Here is a 23628-nt window from a genome sequence, read left to right as displayed (position 1 = left end):
ACATACTTGGACACAAAGTAAGCCTCAGTTGTAAAATAACACTCTGCATCTTATCTGACCACCAAAGATTAAGCTGGATATCAATAATAGAAATAACAGAAAGTATACAAACTTGTGGAAAATGAAGAGATACTACTGAATGAAATGTAGGCTAAGACAGAAATAAAGAAATAAATTTTAAACCTTTTAGAAATGAATGAAAATGAAAACACAACATGCCCAAACCTACAGGACATAATGAAAGCAGTTCTAAAAGGAAAGTTCATACCAAGTGACTACATAAAATTGTAGATATTTTGTGCAGTTCTACATAAAATTGTAGAACTGCAAGAATAAGACCCAAAAGAGAAATAATCAAGAAACAAACATGAAAAAAATCAGGACTGAAATCAATGAAATAGAAACAAATAGAATAAAACACAACAACAACAAAAACTGAAATGGTCTATGAGAGTTGATTCTTTTAAAAAATATCAAGATTGGCAAACAATTAGCCAAATTAACAAGAAGATGGAGAGAGAAATCTAAATTAATAAAATTAGAGATGAAAAGGAAGACATCATTACAAAATAAATAAAACATTAATGCCAATTATTAGAACTTATTTGGATCATGAAAAATCAACAAAGTAATTATATTCCTAATATACAAAGTTCAACACATTAGTAAGAAAAAATTTAATTGTAAACATATAACTTTGATAGTCACTTCACAGAGCAAGCTATCAAGAAGCAATTGCATTTTCCCAATTCAATTGTTGGTAAGGAAAAGTAAATTAAAGCAATGAGGTGCTATTACTCATATTTCTAGAATAGTTCCTAATAACACCGCAGCACTATCAACTCTTAATTGAAAGAGTCAAGTGAAGTAAGTACTCATGCCTTGTTAGTGAGAGTATAAACACATACCCAGTTAAGAGAAAGTATTTGGTATTACCTGCTAACATTGAAAAATACACACTCCATAGTGCTGCAATGACCAATCTGACCCATGAATATAAAATGTGCACTGTCAGACATAAATAAAAGTATCCACATGATTTTACCCACAGTTGCTCCAACACTTTAAATTTCTATCAAGAGTAAGATGCTTAATATACAAAGGTACAGTTTTACTACATAATAATGAAAATGAATAAAATAAAACTATATAAAAACATTAGTCATATAAAAAGAATATTGAACAAGGACCTGTTGAAGGATCTTTTTTAAATAAATTAAAGAAATGGAAAAATATTACATTTAGGAAGAAGGAGCAAGTCTCCTAGAGAAATAAGAGTAGTGATCTGGAAAATGCAGAGAGGATTCTGGGGTCAGGTCAGTTGGTTGTTAATTGGGTGTTTCTGAGTCATAGTTCAGGGAGGTGGGCAAGTGTTGATCTACATTTTAGTGCCTGTGAGTACTGCTAGTGACTGTAGGGAAATAAAAAACAATTCAAAACATTTTGTTATTATCTATCACCAAATTAGGAGTTAAAATAAAAGCAAAAAACTATTACTTATCAAAAAATATCTCTTTGCATTCAGGTTTTCTATATTTCCTCCATTTCTCCTGAAGTGTGCATTCAACTTGCCATCGGAATCTAGAAAAGTCCTCTGTCTAATCCCAAGATAGTATTATTATATACATTATCTTTGTGTGCCATATTTTAAAAAACTGGATAATAGAATTTATTTTCTCAGATTTATTTCTACTGCTTATAGATTAGCCAGCAGTAACTGACATAATTCTCTTAATCTTCTTGTAACATTCTTTGAGAGGCTAAAGGGGAAAAATCATTTTTTTTTTAATTTCACTCAATGGCATTTATATTTTTATTGACTATAAGTTTATGCCTCAAACTGGTCATTCTAAAGTACTCATTCATAGTCTTACTTAAAAATGGAACTTTTAATTATACAAAGATAGTGAGGGTGACACCAAAACTAACAATGAAAAATTGAACAGTTCCCATTTGCTAGAGAGGAACGGAGTATTACCTATTTACATCACACTTTTATGAAAACTCTATTTATTCACTATAGTATCAAAGGGAAGGCATAGAGATGGAGTAGTCAGAAAAGTGCTTGTTGAGCAAGCATGACAACTTGAGTCCACATCCTTAGGTCACACATAACCCAGGCCTGACAGCACAAGTCAATAACCCCAGCACTACAGGGATGTTGAGACAGGAGAAGCCCTGGTGCTCAATGGCCAGGCCTTCGACAAACCAGTAAACTTCCAAGTTCACTAAGAGGCCCTGTCTCAGAAAAATAAGTCTCTGAACCCAACATGAATGCACACACACATGTATGTTACACACACACGTATTTCACACACACAACATGTATATATAATACATGAACACATACATACATACACCTAAAATTGTTTTAAAATTAAAGTGATCTAACCTTATTTGTTGTTAGAAAATATTTTATATTATCAAACATCCTCATTGCCACTACTTCACAATCACTTTTGAACTCACCAAGAAATTACATTCCAGATTGGTTCTGGTGAACCTAAAGCAGCTATCACTTGTCTGTGTCCTAAGAATGCTCACTTTTAAAAGGTCTTTCCTTTTAAAATAGCCAGGTTATTAAAATCCTGAGGCAGATAACAAGTAGCATTACATCTGATGGTGTGGAGCATGTACTGGAGTGAGAGAATTCTAAAGAGCGACAAACTTCAAACACCTCTTCAAAGACATTGTTAAATTGATGCTTGACCTAGAAATTCTAGCTCAGATTATTCTGTTTCACTGATTCGTACAACACTTTACAACATACAACATCAAATATCTAGATTCCCAGCAGATAAGCCTCATGCACCTTGGAGTTCTTCCTACTTATTCTACATGCCATTGGGAAGTAAATTCCGAGCAATTCTGAGGCACTTACAGTAATATCTTTTAATATTTTCTCTGGACTCCTTGCAAGTAAGAAAATTATTTGTCGTCACAATATTTCTTTCTTTTTAATTTTATTGAGCTCTACATTTTTCTCTGCTCCCTTCCCTGCCTCTCCCCTCCCCTTCAACACTCTCCCAAGGTGCCCATGCTCCCAATTTACTCAGGAGATCTTGTCTTTTTCTACTACCCCTGTAGATTAGATTTATGTATGTCTCTCATTGTTCTCTAAATTTTCTGAGATTATGGGCTGGTTTTCTTTCTTTGAGGCTTTTTTTTCAGTATAGAAACATTTATCACACGTCCTCACTATACAGAATATCAAATCTCCAATTGAGTGTGAAGTCTCAAAAAGTGACTGAGATTTTACCTGTTGTAGAATAGTATTAAAGGCAAATGATTGATCCTGCTAAAGAGATTTGACAAATATTATGTGCAGGGAGTTATATTGTTTAGAGACTGCCCATGAACTTATGCTGTCCCTAAAGAAGCATATCTTAAGTATAAGCCTCAGTAAAGATACTAAAACAGTTTGGGAGGAAGGAATAGGTGGTATAGAAACACAGTGACTTCTGCACTGGGGGAATAATTTATTAAAACAAAGAGAATGAGGCTTACCGAAAGAAGGTGACTCTCGTCCGTCCTCTAGTCCCGAATCTCTCTCTCTGTCCCTCTTCCTGTGCTTATGACCACGATGCCTGTGACGACGGTGACTTTTTCTTCCACCCAGGGGCACATGAACTCCAATAAATAATGTTCGATGACCTTCATTACAAAATAAGTACACAAATTAAACCTCTCAGTAATTCAGAACACAGAAGATGATGATTTCCATGTTAAGGGAATCTCAGTTCAATTCGATTCAAAATGGTAAATTATTTTTGAGTGCTTACAGTATAAGCTTGGTATTTCTTTTAGCATAGTTTTTTAAAAGATACTTAGTGTACGACAGATGTAAACGTAAAATTAATAATAGTAGGCATTTTGCTGTAGTTTTGCAACTATTCTTATTATTAAGTATCTTAATAATGTATCTGTTATTATTCACCATACCATAATTATAATTATATTCTTCATTAGGAAATTATCTTCTTTCTCCATACACTTATTTTATTTTACCAATTTTCTATTACTGCTTATAATAAAAAGATTATGATTGTGTCCCTACGAATGACAAGGATGTTTTTATTTTTTTCAGTCATTCAGTCTCTCCTTTATGTTTCATTTCATTCATAGTATTTCCTTTATTAATTCCTCTTTGCTTTACTCATTGAAAGCTGGGGATGACACTGTCTATCCTTGCATGTTTGTGTGTGTGTGTGTGTGTGTGTGTGTGCACTATTAGCTCTAAGACACACACCTTGATGGCAGACTGCTCTCTTGAACTCACAATCTACAGATTATCTTACCCACCAGACACAGTCTCTTAAACAACCTTCTCAGAGACATGTCATCTTCAACAAGTTCATGAAGCTCATGTTTATCTTTTGCCAGGTATGAATTATCTGTCATCTATCTTAATGAATATACCATCTATCCATTCATCTCAGATTCTCTTCACTGTCTTGTTTTGGACTCTCATCAACTTTCAGCAAGATTATTAGAACAACTGTTTCTCCCTTTGACTGTTATATTTAGGTATAGCATCAATACTGAGGCAATTATTTTGAAAATTTTAAGGTCTTATTCTAGATTACATTCTAAATAACCATTGTGACTATATTGTAATCTGAATAGCCTACAGATCCAGAATTTACTTTAAATATCAAATTAGTACATTAGATTTTTACCTAAATGTCTTATTAATTATGTACAAAAAATAACTTGCACATAAATAGCTATAGTAACTTTATTCACAGCTATACATGTCACTTAATCTGAATAAAGAAATTTATTTTCAAAAAATAAAAAATAAGTAATTAAGAGGAAATATGTATAAGTAAAGCACAACTTAAAAATTATATTGTTTGACTCCCTTAAGAAAATACTTATAGTTTAGCTCTAAAAACTTCCTCAAGTACAAAATAGTACATATGTCATAATACCAATTCCTGGGGCTATTTATCTCCTCCAAAACCTCAAATGTTAAATATTCAACACTGATTGTGACAGTTTTGGAACCTGGGCATTCACAGAGGCAATCAAAGTGAGACTATGTTATAAAGTAACCCAGATGCAATCAGCATTCTGAAAGAAGAGAGATTAAGGCATCAGTTGCTTTCTAAGTAGGGGCACACAGAAGTAATATGAGAGACTGCTACCTACCCCTGCCATAGGCACCCTACATCTAGAACTGTAAGAAAATTAAATCCTGTTGTCTTAAGCAATCCTGTGACATCTTGTAATGGCATTCCTATCTAACTAACGCACAGAGAGAACCCTAACTAAAATTCTTACAGTAATGTTACATTTCAGGAGTCATTTCATTAAATTGTTAGATTTCTTACATATTCAATACATATTACTTAGGTTGATGATGTTTCCTTTAAAGAAATAAATGATCTATATAGTTTTAGTGGCTATGATCAAGCAAAGTTGTGTGATTTAAATTTTAAAACATAAAAATATTTATTTGAGGTAGAATACAAATACCTCCAAGTTCTAAATAGATTAGAATTGAACCTGGCATTCTTCTAATCCTGAAAGAAAATTCGATATTATGTTTAAACATTAGCAAGATAGGTGAAGAGCATAAACCTGAAGTAATTATCGATCAATCCTCTGAAAAGAGCTTACTCTTAAGAGTAGTTTGTTTCCCCAGTGAAACACCCTTGGAAGAAACTAAATTTTTATTTGCAATTGGTTATCAATTGGAGTTAACTTCTGGGTTATAGATGGGGGCATGTGTCCATTTCTCCTTTCAACTCTAAGGCGCCATCTGGAGCAGACCTATGCAGGCCCTGTGCATGCTATCAGTCTCTGTGATTTCATATGTGTGCTGATCACGTTGATTTAGAGGACTTTGTTTCTTGGTGTTCTTCATCTGCTCTGGGTCTTACACTCTGCCTCCTCTCCCAGGGGTTTCCTTGAGCCATGAAAAGAGGGATTTGATGGAGACATCCCCATCCTGTTTGGGGCTGAGTGTTCCAAGGGCTCTCACTCTCTGCATAATATCTGGCTGTGGGTTTCTCTTTTTGTTCCCACCTGCTTCAGGAGGAAACTTCTCTGATATTGACTGAGCAAGACACTGATCTATAACTTATAGCAGAATATCATTATGAGTCATTTTACTACTTTATTAAAAATAACAACAACACACACACACACACAAAACAAAGCAGTAGCTTTTGATTTTACCCTAGGTTCCTTAGCTATCTAGTCTCAGGTCCTTGATAACCCAAGCAGGGCTGATTATGGGTTTCAACTCCTCAATTGGGGCTTAAGTCAAATCAGACATTCATTGGTTACTCCTACAAGCTTTGTGCCACTGTTGCACTAACGTATCCTGCAGGCAGGAAACCACTGTATTTCAAAGGGTTTGTGACTGGGTTTGGTGTTTTTGTTTTGCCTTGGCAATATGCAGAGTATGTTCCTGTAGCAAAAATGACAGAACATAGAGGTGAAGTGTCCAAGTGGAAAATGTTCAGTCTCTCCATGTTCAATGAGTTGTGAAGCTATTGTCTTCAACAACGGAGCCTTGCTTTCAGTTTCTGTAGAGCAACCTGTCTTGGCAGCAGTCTGGGTAGCTTATTTTTATTGATTTGAAAGCAAACATCCAAATATAAGCAAATACATATAATATTTGTCTTGGGTCTGTGTTACCTCACTCAGGATGTTTTTTTCTAGTTCCATTCACTTATCTGCAAATTTCTTGATTTTAGTTTTTTAATGACTTAACTACTAATACTCCTTGAATAAATGTACACATGTTCTTTATCCATTCTTTTGTGTGGGACATCTAGGTTGTTTCCAATTTATGGCTATTATGAGTAGAACAACAATGATCATGCCTGAGCAAGCAAGAGTATTACAGCTGAATCTTGAAATAGACCATATCCATCTTTCAGAGGAACCGCCACATTGATTGCAATAGTGGGTGTGCAAGTTTGCACTCCCACTAGAAACATCTTCACCTGTTTGAGCTGTCATTGGTTTTATTGAGTTTGGTCACTCTGACAGGAGCAAAATGCAATCACAAAGTAGTTTTGATTTGCATTTCCCTGATGGTAAGGTTGTTAAACATTTACAGAGTTTATCAGCCATTTGAGTTTTCTCTATTGAGGATTCTCTGTTTAGATCTGCACCCTATTTTAAAATTGGTTATTTATTTTCTGGATATCTAGTTTTTAAAATCCTTTTTTATATTTCAGATATTAGTTCACTATTTGATGTGTAGTTGATAAAAAAAGTCTTTCCACATTTTGTAAACTGCCACTTTGTCTGATTGATGTGTTCTTTGTCATATAGAAGCTTTTCAGTTTGATAAGGTCCTGTATATTGACTCTTAATCTTAGTGCCTGTGCTAACACTGTTGTGTTCAGAATATCTTTTCCCATGCCAATGAATTAAGGCTATTCACTGCTTCCTGTTCTACAAGTGCAGCACATATGATTTTATGTTGATCCACTTAAAGTTGAATTTGAGGCAGGGTAATAAGTAGAGATCTATTTGGATTCTTCTACATGCACACATTCAGTTTGATCAGCAACATTTGTTGAAGATGCTGTTTTTCCAGTGTGTATTTCTGACTTCTTTATCAAACATAAGGTGTCAATAGGTATGTGGACTTATGTTGTATTTTCAATTTGATTACATTGATCAATATGTCTGTTTTTGTGCCAGTGCAATGCTGTTTTTATTAGTATAGCTCTGTAGTACAACTTGAAATTGGGGGAGGTGATATCTCCTGCAATTTTTTGATTATTCAGAATTATTTTAGCTATCCTGAGTTTTTTGTGTTATCATATTGCTGTGGGACAATGGTCTTGTATCCTGCCACTTACATTGTATTGTTTTCATAAAATGCTGATTGGCCAAGTAGCCAGGCAGGAAGTAGAGGCAGGGCAACCAGGCAGGAAGTAGAGACAAACAATGAGAACAGGAGAATTCTGGGTAGAGGAAAGAGTCTACAGTCATCAACAAGTTGTCACTCAGTACAGAGAAAGCAAGATGAGAATGCCTCACTGATAAAGGTACCAAGTCACTTGGCTAACACAGGCAAGAATTATGGGTTACTGTAAGATGTAAGAATTAGTTAATAAGAAACCTGAACTAATAGGCCAACCAGTTTATAATTAATTTAGACCTCTGTGTGTTTACTTGGGACTTAACTGCTGTGGGACTGGGCAGGACAGAATCCTGTCAAGATCTGTGAAAAATTGTGTTGGAATTGTGATGAGGAAATGTATTAATTTCGTAGATCACTTTTTGTAGGATGGTAATTTTTTTACTATATTAATTCTAGGATCCACAAGCATAGGAGATTTTTCTATATTGATATCTTCTTCAATTTCTTTGTTCAGTGTCCTAAAATTTTTATCATATAAGTCTTTCAGTTTCTTGGTTAGAGTTACCTGAGATATTTTGTATTACTTAAGATCTTGTTTAGGTGTTGCTTCCCTTCTTATTTTCAGTCTATTTTTTATTTGTATAAAGGAGGGTCACTGATTTTTAGTTAAATTTGTATTGGCTGAAAGCATTTTTCAGTTGTAGGAGTTTCATGTAGAATTTTTTGTTGTTGTTTTTCATCCCAAATAAGGTTTCCCCTCTATACCTCTTTCCAGTCTCGCCCCCTTTCCCCTATACCCCCACATCCACTCCTCCTCCACTGTTTTTCTTCAGATACAGGAAGCCCTTCCATTGAACTTAGTCAGCCACGATATACCAAGGTGCAGCAAGACTAGGTTCTTTTTCTCCTATAAAAGCTGATGAGGTAATCCAGTATGATGACGAGGTCCCAAAAGCAAGCATCAGAATCAAAGACAGCCCCTGCTCGCACTGTTAAAAATCTCATAAGAAAACCATGCCACATAACTGAAATATATTAATTGAGGAAAACTGTTTGAGACAAGTACAAAACATTAAAATCAAACAAAATCCCAGCACAGAGAAGGGAAATTGAAAACAAAGTGTCAACTCTAAACAGAATGCTATTTGCAATTGATTCCTGCTAAGAAAGGGCAAACCAATTTTCTCTCATGGACTATCACCAGGTATACCATCTACACCAGGGCACGCTACATGCCCAGAAGTAGTTAGACAACACAAAACAATCTCTCTCTCTCTCTCTCTCTCTCTCTCTCTCTCTCTCTCTCTCTCATTTTTTGCTTTGTTTTGGATTTTTTGACCTTTGTTTTTGTTTTCTATTTGTTTTGAGAAAGAAAAAGGATGAAATTGGGTGGGTAGGAAGGATTTTGGGAGAATTTGGGGGAGTGGAAAAATATGATCAAATTAAAAAATATCTGTTAACTAAAAAATGAATAAACAAATAAATAAATATATTATTTGCATATCAAAACCCAATCATCCCTGTAATTTAGACTGAAAGCTAAAAATATGATCACTCTACTCAATTTCTTGCCAAATTGTGCCTGAGTGTTTTCTTTAAGAAGTAGTTGAAAACTTAATCCAAATCCTTCCCTAGTTGGGTCTTTGTTGAATGAAAAGCTCGATACCAGAGAAGTTTCCATAGAACTTACAACGAATTCTGAGAATAATAGATGCAAATAAAAAACATTTGTGGACTAGGAAACATATCTTCCCCAAAGATCAGAGCTTATTTTTTAACATGTGTGTCAGTAAAGAGAAAATACATTATTTCCCATAGAGCAATTAAGAATAACTTAATAAAAACAATATTACTTCTGTGAACAAACCATGTCAAACCTTGGTTTGACACTTAAATTATGTTGATACTATTGTGTTGTAAAGAGTCAAAACTGTAAATATTTTAATTATAAAACAACAGCATCACTAAAGCAGTTCTTGATGTAGGGGTGGCTACAGCATGTATAATGGTTATGTTGCACAACAAAGAAGAGATGCATTTGGTGGCTAATGTTAATAACAATATTTCTTTATCTGGCCTGAAGGAAGTCAAACCATCTACTCACGAAGAGAATTGAGTCTTATCTGTGAAATGACTATACCACACAGCTGGTACATAATTACTGGGTTGCTATAACTATTTAGATATGTCACTCATAGGGAATAGTCAAGTACATATATTAAGCTGAATAAGCATGTGATTATAACACAATGGAGACTCTAAAAGAGTCTAAAAACCCAAGACATTGTTTATTTTAAAGTATCAAAAAATTCTAATGCAATAGAAAGTCTTTGTTGAGGAAAACAATAGGAAAAGAAGGAATGCAATATGAATTCATGTGTGCAAACAGCAAGGAGATATAATTAGACTGCTGCATGTTTTGTTTTGCTAAAAGTAAAAGAAAGCATCAAATGAGTACTGGTCACATTTACCTGCTCTTGGTCCATATTTGTATTCATTACAAAGAAAAGCCTCATTACTGACTGACTATACTAGGTAGAAAGCAGAAATCTTGAAAGCCTCACAGTTGTTCATAAAAAGAGGCAGAGCCAAGACCTCCATCTAGTTTAAAAGGTATTGTGGCATAATCTGGCTATATAACTCTTGTACATATACCCAAAGGACTCTAAATCCTGTTAAGGAAATAGTTGCTTATTCATTTTCACTGCTCTTCTATTCATAATACCCAGAGATTCAAAATAGACTAAAGGCCCACCAACTAATGACTAGATAATGAAAATATTAAATATTTAAACAATGAAATATTGTTCAATTGTTAAGAAAATTAAAGTATAAAATTTGCAAGTAAATGCATGAAATTAGAAGTAATCATCCTGAGTGGGGTAACCCAGACCCTAAAAGACAAATATTGCATGCTTTCTCTTAGATATGAATGTTAGCTTTCAAACTTTCAATATATGTGCTACAATCAAAATAGCCAAAGAGGTTAAGTACCTATTAAGGGACCAAGGAGGAGGAGAGGGTCTCCCAAGGAAGTAGAAATGAAATGTAGTGTTAGATAAAGGGGAAACTAGAAGAGGAGGACTAAATATGGAGTGGAAAGAAAAGCAGGGTAATTGAAGGAGTCTGGGGAAAGACAACTATCACCAAAGGCCTTTTGAAAAACCATATGGAAGCCTAAAAGGAGAAGCATCCTAAAATATAAATATATGAAAGTAATTATATGGAGTCAGCATATAATGCAGGAGACAATGCCTCAATTAGACATATTATGCCACCAAGTAAAAGCCCCAGTGCCAAGAATGAGTTCCATCTTGCTGAGTTATTAGCCAAATATCACAGGGTATTGCCAAGACCCTTGGTGGCTCTCAACAACCTAATGGTAGGTCCTAGTTCTGAGGACAATACTTACTTCTGACATCAAGAACAGAGAAGTCACTGGTGCCTAAATGAAAGCTCTACATCCCCTGGCTAGAGATAGTGGTGCTGGGAATTACTGTGCAAGCATCAATCTCACATAGCTACAAATCCTGTGATCTAAAACAATGACCTGCTGCAGGATAAACTGATGCAATGGTGGCACAAGTGTTATGAAGTAATAGGCCACATTTTTAAATTGGATTTAAGGCCCATTCCATGAAATGGAACTCATAACTTAAATTGCTTAAGTGACCAAGAACCCGAAGGTCATGGGCCTAAAATGGTAGGAGAATTAGACCAAATGGACAGGCTGTCTGCATTAAACACTTGTCTAGAACAAACTTGAAGAGCATTTCTAGAATACAGGCTCTCTATTTTTATCTTGTTTTTCTTCACTGCTATATTCCTAATATCAGGAATAGTATCTGCCACTTAATAATAGGCACTAATTAGAGAGTGATGGGGGCCAATGGGAAACTAAAGAAATGATCTATAGTTCTATTAATTCTCACTAAATGGGATTCAGACCTTAAAAATAGTCAATCATTTAGTATTAGAAATCTTTAGAAACTTATGAAGAATCCCAAAAGAAGTATGTACTTGCACGATGCTATAAGTCATACCTTGAAATAATATTTTGAAAGTTAACCAGTGATAATCCATGAAATCAGACATACCCTTTCAATACCAAAATTCATACATGAGGCACTTCTTCACATCTACTTTAATTCAAATTGCTCTTGCCAGTTTTGTGGCTTAATAAAACAAACATTACAAACACTTGGGAAGCCTTCACCCATATAAACAAGAAATCCCTTTTCAGAGTTCCACTAGCAGTGTATGCAAAGCCTAGGAAGCTTAATGCATTGAAACATTAAACAAAAGTGATATGAAATTCCTTCGAACATACATTTGGGGTTTGGAACTTCACTTAGAGATCATAAAATTTAGCGCTAAAAAACAATTTAGAAATTGCCCAACTGAAAGCTCTCATTTAACATTTGAAATAAACTGAAGTTTGTTGAAACACAGTCCAGGAATGGGGTCATGTGGGGAGAACTCCGAGTGCTTGAGACCACTACAAGAAAATAAGACACCAGTCTTGTGATCTCAGTTGTTTCAAAACAGAGACTTGTTCTTGAAATGTGTTTTTGTGCTCCTCCCAGGTGCAGCAGACAGGAATACTGCAGGTTACTCAGTATTGCTCGCTGCTGATATTTAATTATATATATATAACTATCCTTTATATCCCTCTGTTCAGAAACATGGCTTTGCCCATGCCACGGGCAACTTGTCCTTGTGATTGTATACAGCTTAACGCAAGAGAACTTTACTCAGGTGACCTTTCTTATTAGTATAAATTGTCTGAGGCCCTGAATAAAGTTGACTATTGCATGAGACGTTAGTCTGCCTTATTTATCAGCCCTATTCTCCCAGTTTCCACTGCCTCTAAATGGGTGCAGGGGTTAAAATCAACTCATTTCTAAAACAAAATGTTGCCAAGGAGCTTCATCCGCTGTTGGATAGCACTAGCAATTTAACAGCTGTTTTTTAATTTTGTAATACAGAAGTCTACTATTTTTGTATCAAAATGAAAGTATATACCATCTTCCAAATAACTATCTTTTAAATGCTTTGAGTTACAACTTCTAAAGATAGTTTGAGAGTATCTTGTAAACATTTCCTGTGCATTTTCCTCACCCCATGCCTGTGTTTGCTACATAAGACTACTACCAAGATCACATCCAAGGAATCCTTTTGCTAAGACTGCTGCCTTTTTATTACAAATATATAACAAATATGAAATAATAAATGAAAACATTTTATTGTCATACTTATTATCATCATTCATTATTTAAACATACAGTATTTATACAAAATTCAAATTTAACTGGTTATTATATATATTAGAAGGTAATTAAAATAATTTTAAAGTTTCAATGTATTTTCCTTTTGTTGTCTCACACTTCAGATTGTACTAATCCCACATTGATATGGAAGAGAAAAAGGAAAAATTGCTTAATCTCAATTTTTAACGAGGTTTGTTTTAATCATAATCCCAAGATTATCTAACAATAGAGATTCGACACCCTTCACTAGGCATTGACACATGAAGCAGAATAATGCCCAGAAAGAACACGCTGGTGGTGTTAAGGAGGCTGGGTAGTGGGAAAGACACAATAGACAGTAAACAAAAGATGCCCAAGCGGAGGAAATCAGTGAAAATGGAAAAAGATGTCACTAATATCAATTCTGAGGATTTAGTAAGAATATAAGGTACAAAATAAACACATAAAACTTCTCTTAGTTTTAGATAATAGAAGACAGAAATGGTACAGAACATGCATGAAACAAACAAAGGAAACAGTTTGGAGAGCAAAAAAGTTCTACAATTGTTGTCACTCATCAGAGTGCATAATGCATGTGAATAAAGAGCTAATGTTCAAGCTGTCGTTGTTGAGAAGGTGATTATTTTCCACTAAATATATGTACCTGAGATTTCAAAGATATTTTTATACACCTGGCATTTTTACTAGCTGCACTCAGAATGCTAAATTATGCTAGTTATTCTAGTAACTAAGATACACATAAATCCTAGGAAACAACAAATTTCAGATAGAGAATTTTTAATTAAAAAATATTTCTATTTATAAAGTGTGTTTGTCTCCAATATCGGTCCTAATTCTCTTCCATTTAAAACTTTTATTTTGTGCTATCTGCACAACTAAATATGCTCCTTAAAGTCATATTATTTTCCATTACACGAAGGAAGTAGCAGCCACCTCTATAACTTCAGTATTGCCTCCTTCAGTACAGGTACTCTCCCACTTACTCCTAAACTACATCATCCTGCATATCACTCCTACACTACCTAATTCCAGGTCCATCCAGATCTTATAAGCCTGTGTGTGAATTATAGGCCAATTAATAGCAGAGGTGCTTGCATTTGGTGTGTTAGGAGGATAAGAAAAATAACTCAATATAAATAAGACTTTTTTTCAATTTTAAAATCGAAAATATATTTCGATTAAAAGTTTTAATATAATGTCATCTTTAATTCTATGAGTAATTTTTTTGTCACAAATGACTTAATTATAGTCATTAAAACAGTAGTTCTCAGCCTGTGGGTTGTGAAGTGTTTGGGAGTTGCGAATCAGATATTTGCATTACAGTTCATAACAGTAGCAAAATTACAGTTATGAAGTAGCGATGAAAAAATGGATTGTATGGATTGTGGATGTTTGCCTTTGTTTAGAATGTTGGTTGCAAGTTGTTCTGGATAATGGTCAGGAGAAAAGTTCATCAATGGAGATTTGATTCAGAGTTCTTGGTTTTTTTTTTTTTTAAAAAAAAGGGAGGGGTGCTGTGAAACAATGGTCTGTACCCTGTCAATTGTATTTTAATAAAATGCTGATTGACCAGTAGCCATGCAGGAAGGAGAGGTGGGGCAAGGAGAACAGGAGAATTCTGGGAAGAGGAAAGTAACATTCTGCAGTCATCATCCAGACACAGAGGAAACAAGATGTGACTGCCTTGCCGAAAAAGGTACCAAGCTACATGGCTAACACAATCAAGAATTATGGGCTAATATAAGAGTTAATAAGAAGCCTAAGCTAATAGGCCAATCATTTTATAATTAATGTAGACCTCTGTGTGTTTCTTTGGGACTAAATAACTGCAGGACCTGGCAGGACAGAAACCTTGGTCAACATTCTTGGACTTGGATATTATTTCCTGTGTGCTATTCCAAATATCTTCAATAGACGATGTATATTATCAACAATGTTGCTGTTGATTAAAGTTGTTTCCAAATATTTTATCAACTATCATGTTATGGAATTAGTGAAACTAAAGACAAGACTCAAAAATTCTTAAACTAACTAAAATTTAAAAGCTTGTATTGTGAAATCTAAAAATATTCTGCTTTTTAATGCTTAAATTGAAAAACACTCAATGGATGATTAGTTATGATTACCTCTAATGAAGACTCCCTAAGTTTTACCTCTCATTCAAATAACAAGCCTTATATACCTTATATCTAAGCCAAGAAAAAAACAAAGTTAAAACATTAGAAATTAAAATTAATTCTGCATAAGCATTAAATTATAGTGTGATAATTGCTAATACTATGCTACTCTATTCCTGGGTATTATTTGAAATACTGTATCTTGATTTTCTAAAAATCCTTAAGGTATTCGCATTACTATCAGTGTGCTAACAATTGAGAGAACAGAGAAGCAGAAAGTTAACTAAAGGCCCTACGCTAATGAAAGGAGAGACCTGACATTTGAACCTACTGCAATCTGTTGTTAGAGTGTATACAATTAAACTCTACCATGCCCACTGTATTATCAGTCCTTCTCATTGACGACAACACATAGAAATGGAGTTTCTTTCTCAGTCTGCTACCTGAATCAAAAGTCAACTGTTCTAATTCTCTGCTCTTGAGAACCTGCTCTGACAACAGAATCTTCTTGTCCTAGCATATCTCAAGTGATATGAATATCTATTTTTCTTGATGCGGGATTCCTCTCTGTATGCTATGAATATGTTTTATTACCACTGATTATCAAAGAAGCTGCTTTGTCCTGTGGCAGGGCAGAATATAACTAGGCAGGAAAACTTAACTGAATGAAGGGAGAAAGAAGGCAATGTCAGGCAGACACCATGTAGCCACTCAAGAAGCATGATGTGAAGTAACAAACCATGAGCCTCGTGGTAAATATAAAATAATAGAAATGGGTTAATTAAAGATGTAAGAGCTAACTAGGAATATGCATGAGCCGTTGGCCAAACAGTGTTGTAATTAATATTGTTTTTGTGATTATTTGTGTTTGGGAGGACAGGAAATGAAAATGTAGTCTCCTCTTACATTTTCTTTTCATTATGTAATTAATTATAATTCCTTGAAACAGGCTTTATAGAAAAAATGGCAACAGTCTCCAGAATATTGGATGGATCAAACAAATATCTGTGAATGAACAAACGCTTCTCACCATTTTCAGGTGTGCTTGTTGGCATCCTACACTGTACCAGAAAATCATATCTACATCACACCAGCACACCATAATTACTTTCATATCAACATTTTTCATTTTTCACAACTGAAAATTTTACATTTCTCTTTGTAATGCCTATGAAAAGTATATCAACCACCCCATCAAAATAACAACTCACCTTCTAAATCTTCTTTCTCAAAATGTGTTTTGAGAATAGAACGTGTTCCACCTCTATCCACAACTGCTTCTTCATCATTTCTCTATAGAGTAAGGAAAAATAAAATAAATTAAATATATACATACATATTCTCAATTTCAAAAAGTAAACTTTAATATGACCTACTATTTAGAGATTTAGTCTGCTAGATTATCAAATACTGGGTTAAAAGAGAAACTAAAATAGATTTGTCCAAATATTCAGAGTAATAAATTATTTGATTTTACATTGACAATACTCTTACATTCCTGCTGGTATCATTTGTTAGTGAGATGAAAAACAGAAAATAAATCCTGTCAGTTTAGTAACGGTCACTGTTATGCCTGATAAAGAACTACTATTAACAAGATCACATTTTTAACTATACAAGGAAAATATGAAAATCGTTAGTATTGACACCACAAATGATATGGCAGGGTGAAATAATTCTACTACCATTAAAAACTGATCTAGTCCCTTGAAAGCAATTAGTAGGCAATTATTAGATAATGTAAGCCCTAATTACTTTGCTTCAGTGTGAGGCACCTTATTGAATAAGAGTATAAATTATTATCATGTACATTAAATCTTCATTTGGTCTCTATATATATTTTCCATTTTAGAATGGCTGGACAGATACTACCATATAAACCTTCACACATGCACAAATCATACTAAATAATTTGGAATTCAGCAAAATAAGGGGAAAGCATTTAGTATAATCAGTTTGATGATTAAGATGATGAAAAAGAACACAATACTAAATAGTGGAACTATTCCCAGTTTTATCTGCTCGTGAATATATGAAAAATTGATTTTAACATAAACACTGAATATAACAGGAAAAATACATCAAAGAGTAAAGCTTCTGGGATCTGTTTCTAAGTCAATTCTTGTACGTGACTGGTTAAAAAAAATCTTTAAAAACCAAAGAGTGTATTGTAAAAGAGAAGAACCTTTTCTTTCTATCCATCCAGCAACTTTGAACCATCAGATACGGGTGACAACTTCCTTTCGCTGGAAAGACAGCCTTTGACTAAGTCCAATAACATGTTATTACCCCTGAACTGGGATCCTTAAAGGCAAAGAGGACAAGTGGAACTGTGACACACATGACAGGACTTAATTATCAAAGACAAGACATATATGTTTAGCATATGAAAAACAAAATCAAAACAGTGATAAAAATGGTCTGATTCTCAGAGACCTAAAACACTCATTGTTGATCAAGGAGTTTTAGAAGAGAGGAAAGTGGACAGTTTGTTAAATTTTAATTTGATATATTGAATGAAGAAGTTTCAGGCTGCATAAACCAAATGTCTACTTAGACTCATCAAAGCATAGCAATGGCTGCTCTATCAGTTTCCATACTTGATTCAATTTACAACTCTGAAGATTTGAATAAGAGAAAATACAGATCTACTTAAGCAAAAATCCTGCTACACTGACCCAAACTTATAGTCTTTATCATAACCATCTTCAAAAGAACATACTACCTTTTACCAAGATGACTAAGCACTGAAACACATGAGAGTTGCTGGGTCCTGTCCCTGGACTGCCACTAATGGCAAGGAAATGACAGCTAGAGCAGGCTAGATGACTGTAAGTAATCAACAGAGTTATAGCTTAATTCCAGCTCATGGGGCCAGTGGGGTCCGGAACCCAAGCTGGTGCTTTTTTTTTTCTCTTGAGGTCGAGTGAATAACAGAAAGAGACACAGATTATGGTTAGAAAAGTGTTCAATACAAGAGTGATGATTTTCTTTCAAGTCAGCCCTTTGCATAGCTGATGGCTGAATGATGCCAGTATAAAGAACTAAGACATGCAGGGGGAAATCAATTAAAATGTTATTTTAGCAAGTTCCAGAAAAGAAAATAGAATCTAAGTGCAAAGCTACTATGAAGGGATTCCATTTTCCAGAGATCTAGGAGGAGGATAGGGAGAGCTGATGTATACACTCTGAGAAAGAAGGGATCATCAAGTAAAGAAGTTCCTACTACACAGCCTTGGGGCGTGGGTGATATAGGCTTTGTTACTTACCAACTTAACAAAGTAAGTAGCAATGAAGAAATGAGCCACAGATAAGAATAAACACCCAAAACACAAGCATCAGATATTACACAGTAATTCATTAATACTCACGTCTTTTATGTTTTATCAGTTATTTTTTTAAGTTGGGAAGCAAAAATATTTAAAGCTAATTTGAGAATGGTTTGTAGTTGAAATTATAAGTATTCTAAGAGGTAACTCTATGAACACTAATTTGAGATGGTTAAGGCAGAGGATCCTGAGAGAAAAGCACCAAAGGCCACTATCTCCCTCTGATGTATGAAAGGCAGCTAAGACTGCGTGAGAGAGACTACGACAACACAATATGCTTCCAGTTAACTTGTATGAGTTGTTTACTAATTCCTTAACATTTTCAGAAGATTGGGCACTAGGCTGGTGGGGTAGGGAGTATTGCATGCTTAATGTTTTCCCACTGAAAAGATGAACTGAAGAGAGATGCTAAGGCAGTATGGAGACACCATTGCCAGGGACATAAATGGGGGAAAGTACATTTCACACATATTCCACTTTGTATCAAGTAAAATTGGGAAGTTCTCATGTCCATAAGAAGGACTGAATTATTTACATTTATAAATGCCTTTTAGTTACAACAAATAATATTGGAAGTTTGGCACCCATTTATTACAAATGTACATGGCCTTAAGATAAAGGAGTATAGATGTTTTCGACCTAACAAGATCAACTTTTGAGTGCTTCATATGTGCAAAATCTACAGTAGAAGGACATTTTTTAACCTGATGTCTTATGTCTTTCTGAAATATCTCAGAAGAGATCATAAAAGAAATACATACTATGAATGAGAAAAAATTAAAAAGAAATGAAAATGAAGAAAGAATTCATAGGCGATTGGTATATTCTTTATTATAATATTTAAACTCTTAGTTTGAGCAAGAAGAAGCAATAGAGAAAACCAAAGGTACAATTTATGCAATTTTTTGAACACAATAAAATTCAGTCCACTTAGAACTTATTATTACTTATAATTTTACAAATTGTTTTATTATGTATACAAAATGAATTCAGGTATGTATCACATTTGAATATATTCCTGTTCTTTCAGATATTTTTACATAAAAATTAAATCATGCATCCACATTCAAAGGCCAAGAAAGCACTTTCCCACTTAATTGCTATGCATTTATCACATAGAAATGACATACTGGACAGGGGACCAAACTAACGCTTCATCTATGCTAATGATTCAGTGTCTATGTCTCACAAATATTCCTGATTTTCAAGCACAGTATTACAGATGTATTTCAACCTAAAGTTATAGCCTCTGTCATCCAAACAAATTATAATATTTTCAAATAAAAATAAGCCAGAAGCTATATTGAAAATAAGTTGCGTTTGATTTGATGTGTTTCATTCTGAAGTTTTTACATACACAATTCCCTTAAATGTTGCCTGGATATACAATGAAGACATTACCAAATGAACCTTTGTCTAAAAATATCCCAGATGCAAATTAGTATTAATTCATGTATTTAAAGTTCTCAACTTTGGTTATGGTTCAAAGATCAGAATAAACCTGAGGGACATTATGCTAAGGGAGCCAGGCACAGAGAGGGAAATACTACACAAGTTTATGTTGATGTGGAAGCTTAAAACCAAGGACAAAATCATAGGAATTAAAAGTTGAATGGTAGACGAGGTAAGGAAAAGAAATAGGGAGGAGCAGGCAAAGGTAAAAGTTTGCTGTTGAATGGAATTAATGAGAAACCAATGCCTATGCTTCTCACTGCAGTTAGTAGCAATAAAACTGGCTAAGAACAAATTTTATTTACTATTCTGACACACCAAAAATTAGCTCTGGAAAGTAATAATTATGTGAATGCATTAATATACTTTATTATAGTAAATATACATGTGTATGTATATAAATATATGTGTGTGTGTGTATATATAATACTTTTATCCTTAGAAGTATTTCTAATTCTTTTAAACAGTTTTAAAGCTTTCTGTCAGTTTATATTTGTTGAATAAGGCAAAGGTCTCCATAATGAAAACTTACTAAACTTACTAAAGTGTATCATTTGCTTTGACCATATTCACTTCCCATTGTTCTCTCCTCTTACTCCTCCCCTGGTAGTTTCCTTCCTCTTTCCAAGTAGTCCATCTTCTGTTTTGATGGTGTGTGTGTGTGTCTGTGTGTATTCATGTGCCTGTATATATGCACCTGCGTGTGATATCCATATATGAGTGTAAACATACAATATTTATCTCTCCAAGTTTGGTTTATTTCATTTAATGACTTTAGAAGCATTTCAGAACAATTGTCCCTACAGTAAACATTTTAATGAGCATCATTAGACACTGAAGAACAGTTTAAACTATTTGATATATCAGGGGTACATCAAATCCATAAGTCAGTTAAACCCAACTACCTGGTCATTTATGAAAACTGAGTCTCATTTAATTTATGGAAAAGGTGTACATTCACTGTGGTTCTCAATTTATTTCATGAGTCTCTTAGTATATTTTATATTCTGTGATAAGTATCATGACCAAAAGCAACTTGGAGAGGGAAAGATTTGTTTGACTCATATTTCCAAGCCACAGTTCGTCATGAGGGAAGTTAGAGCAGATGTGTGGACACCCACCCAGTGGGACACCTGACTCTCTAGGCCCTCCATACTGGGGCAAAATCCCGGGCCCCTCCCTCACCTGCCTCAGCTTATCTAGCCAGTCAGCAGACCAGTTTAGGTAGGCTGCTCCAACACTCCCAGCCCATCCGTCGAACTCTGCAAGCTACAAGTCCCACTCTGCCCCCAAGTCCTCCTCTCCCCCTACTCTACAACCTCAGAGGAACTCTGAAACACAAGCTGCAACTACAAAGAGAGGACCAAGAAAGGAACTCTGAAGCACAAGCTATGACTGCACAGAGTGGACCAATAGAGTGAACAAAGAAAGTAAACCAAGAGAGCAGGTCAAGAGAACAGGCCAAAAGAGATCTCAGTGGCTCCCTGAGACAGAGAGTGACAGTGCAGAGCAGACCAAGAACAGTTCCTAACGACACAGACACTGCAAGGATTGGACCAAGAGACAAAGACACTGTTGACACCATATTAGAGGAAGAGATGGGTAGTTGTCAATGCAAGAATTCATTCAAAAACTTTAAAAAAATGAGTCCTAAAACTTACATAATTTCCCAATTTATTCAAATATTAAGGAATACAGAGGCATTGCTTTCGCTGGTGAAAATATTCCATTTCAGGCTTGTGAGACAGCTCAGAGATAAGAGTACTGACTGCTCTTACAGAGGACCTGGGTTAATTTTTTAGCACCCATACAGTGGCTATAGCCAGTGTAACTTTGTTCCAGGGAATATGATGCCCCTTCTGATCTCCACAGGTATCAGGCACACACATGGGTAAGAGACATACATGTGGGCAAAACATTCATGCATTAAAAATTTTAAACAATATAAAATTTTAAGTAGAAAATGCCAAATTTCCACAATTCAAATGTAGTGAATTCTAAGTTTAGTGAAACTTTCCTTAGTTATTGAAAACATATCTGAAAAATGAAATGTCAATAAATCTCTATCCTTCTCAATAAAAAATCTGTCTTAAATCAACCTGTCAACATACTACATGCTTCTTTATTATGGGGGAAAAACATAACAAAATTTACCCTAAAATTTACAGTGTGAACTATTTGTACATTGTTGTTCAATGGATCTCTAAAACATTATCTTTCTGCAATCCCAAATTCATATTGAAAAGCAACTCCATTTTTCCTCCATACCTGAAACCTCACTTTGTTTCTATTTTCTACCCCTCATATTAGTTCAAACGTAGGGTGCTCATCTCTTTGTGACTGGTTATTTCACATAGCATAATGTTCTAAAAGTTCATTCATTTGCAGCAAGTGTGTGTCACAGTTTCCTCCCTTTTGAAGCCTGAATAGTATCCACTGTATGTATGTATGTACACACACACACACACACACACACACACACATATATATGTATATATATATATTCACCGTATTTTATTTACTCATTCATGTATGCAGGGACATTGAGCTTTTTCCATGTGAATGGTGTACAAGGGTGCAAATATGTTTTCAATACCTTGCTTCAGTTATTTCAGGCATACAGAAGTGGGTTTGCTAGATTGTAAGATCATCTACTTAAACAGTATTAGAAACTTGAGCAAATCACAGTATTTTTATAAATGTTTGCAAATGTATGGTTAGGGTTTTAGTATTTGTTAATATCACACATCTTGTCATAAACCATAATCCTCTATTGTAGTTACACTTTTAAATATTTGATATATAAGTAAAGTTCATCGCATATGTATAGAATTCTTCCAGCACCACCACAGACAAGAGACAGAATGGGATCATCTCTCTGAGAACTCCACATCATCTGCCCTTTATTAAGTACTGTTTCTATTCTCCCCTCTTTTTCGTTTTCTCTGTATATAGCCAGTATGTCATATTAAGGACCCTGTGTGACATCTAACTTATTCTCTATCTTCTTTACCTCTTTCACTTTTGGGGGTGATTACCTCAGCTTTACTTTTTATACTTTGTACTCTGTTTTAGTTTGAGTTTTAAGTTCTAGGGATTCTTATTTATACTCTTTCCATCATGCTCCTGTAAAAGAGCATTCTCTTTTAGTTTAATATATGCAATACCTTTTTTAGTATTTAAAGTATCATCATTTAAAGTTTTCTTCCCAGATTCTATTCTCTCTTCCCAGTAGGCTTATTTCTTTACTTGCTTTGACTTCTACAATTTTAAGAAGTTTTCTTCAGCAGGGTTAAAATCTTGAGTTGCCTGTTCATATTTAAGAATTCAAACCTAGTTATAAAATGGTGAGTAAAGAGGAATGGAACAGGAAGAAAATATCTTCAACATAAATATATAAGTAAATATTTTTATAAAAAGTTTGATTTTTCTGGAAAGAAAAGAAAAGGAGTTTTTCATGGGGATTGTGTTGAATCTGTAAAAAAAATGTCTGGAAGTAACACCACCCATGCATTTAAATTATATTGCAGAGATATAGTAATAAAAACAGATTGATATTGACATAAAAACAGACATATTGATTAATGGAATAGAACTTACCCAGACTGATATATGACCACACA

At 34.4% G+C, this 23628-nt stretch overlaps 1 protein-coding gene across 6 annotated transcripts in view; it reads right to left on the bottom strand.

Moving 5' to 3' along the window:
• Positions 1-23628, bottom strand: part of Slc4a10 (solute carrier family 4 member 10) — a 231728-nt gene that overhangs the window by 115080 nt on the left and 93020 nt on the right. For all 6 annotated transcript variants that reach the window (XM_048426118.3, XM_085681046.2, XM_085681049.2 and 3 more), the window contains exons 2-3: positions 16436-16517; positions 3508-3654 (exon numbers count right to left, since the gene is read on the bottom strand). In XM_048426118.3, the coding sequence (XP_048282075.1) occupies positions 3508-3654; positions 16436-16517 (229 nt within the window). The remainder of the gene's footprint in view (positions 1-3507; positions 3655-16435; positions 16518-23628) is intronic.

The sequence above is a fragment of the Myodes glareolus genome, chromosome 21 (assembly GCF_982192425.1).
Source record: "Myodes glareolus chromosome 21, mMyoGla1.1, whole genome shotgun sequence".
NCBI lineage: Eukaryota > Metazoa > Chordata > Mammalia > Rodentia > Cricetidae > Myodes > Myodes glareolus.
This window is presented reverse-complemented; position numbering and strand designations above follow the sequence as displayed.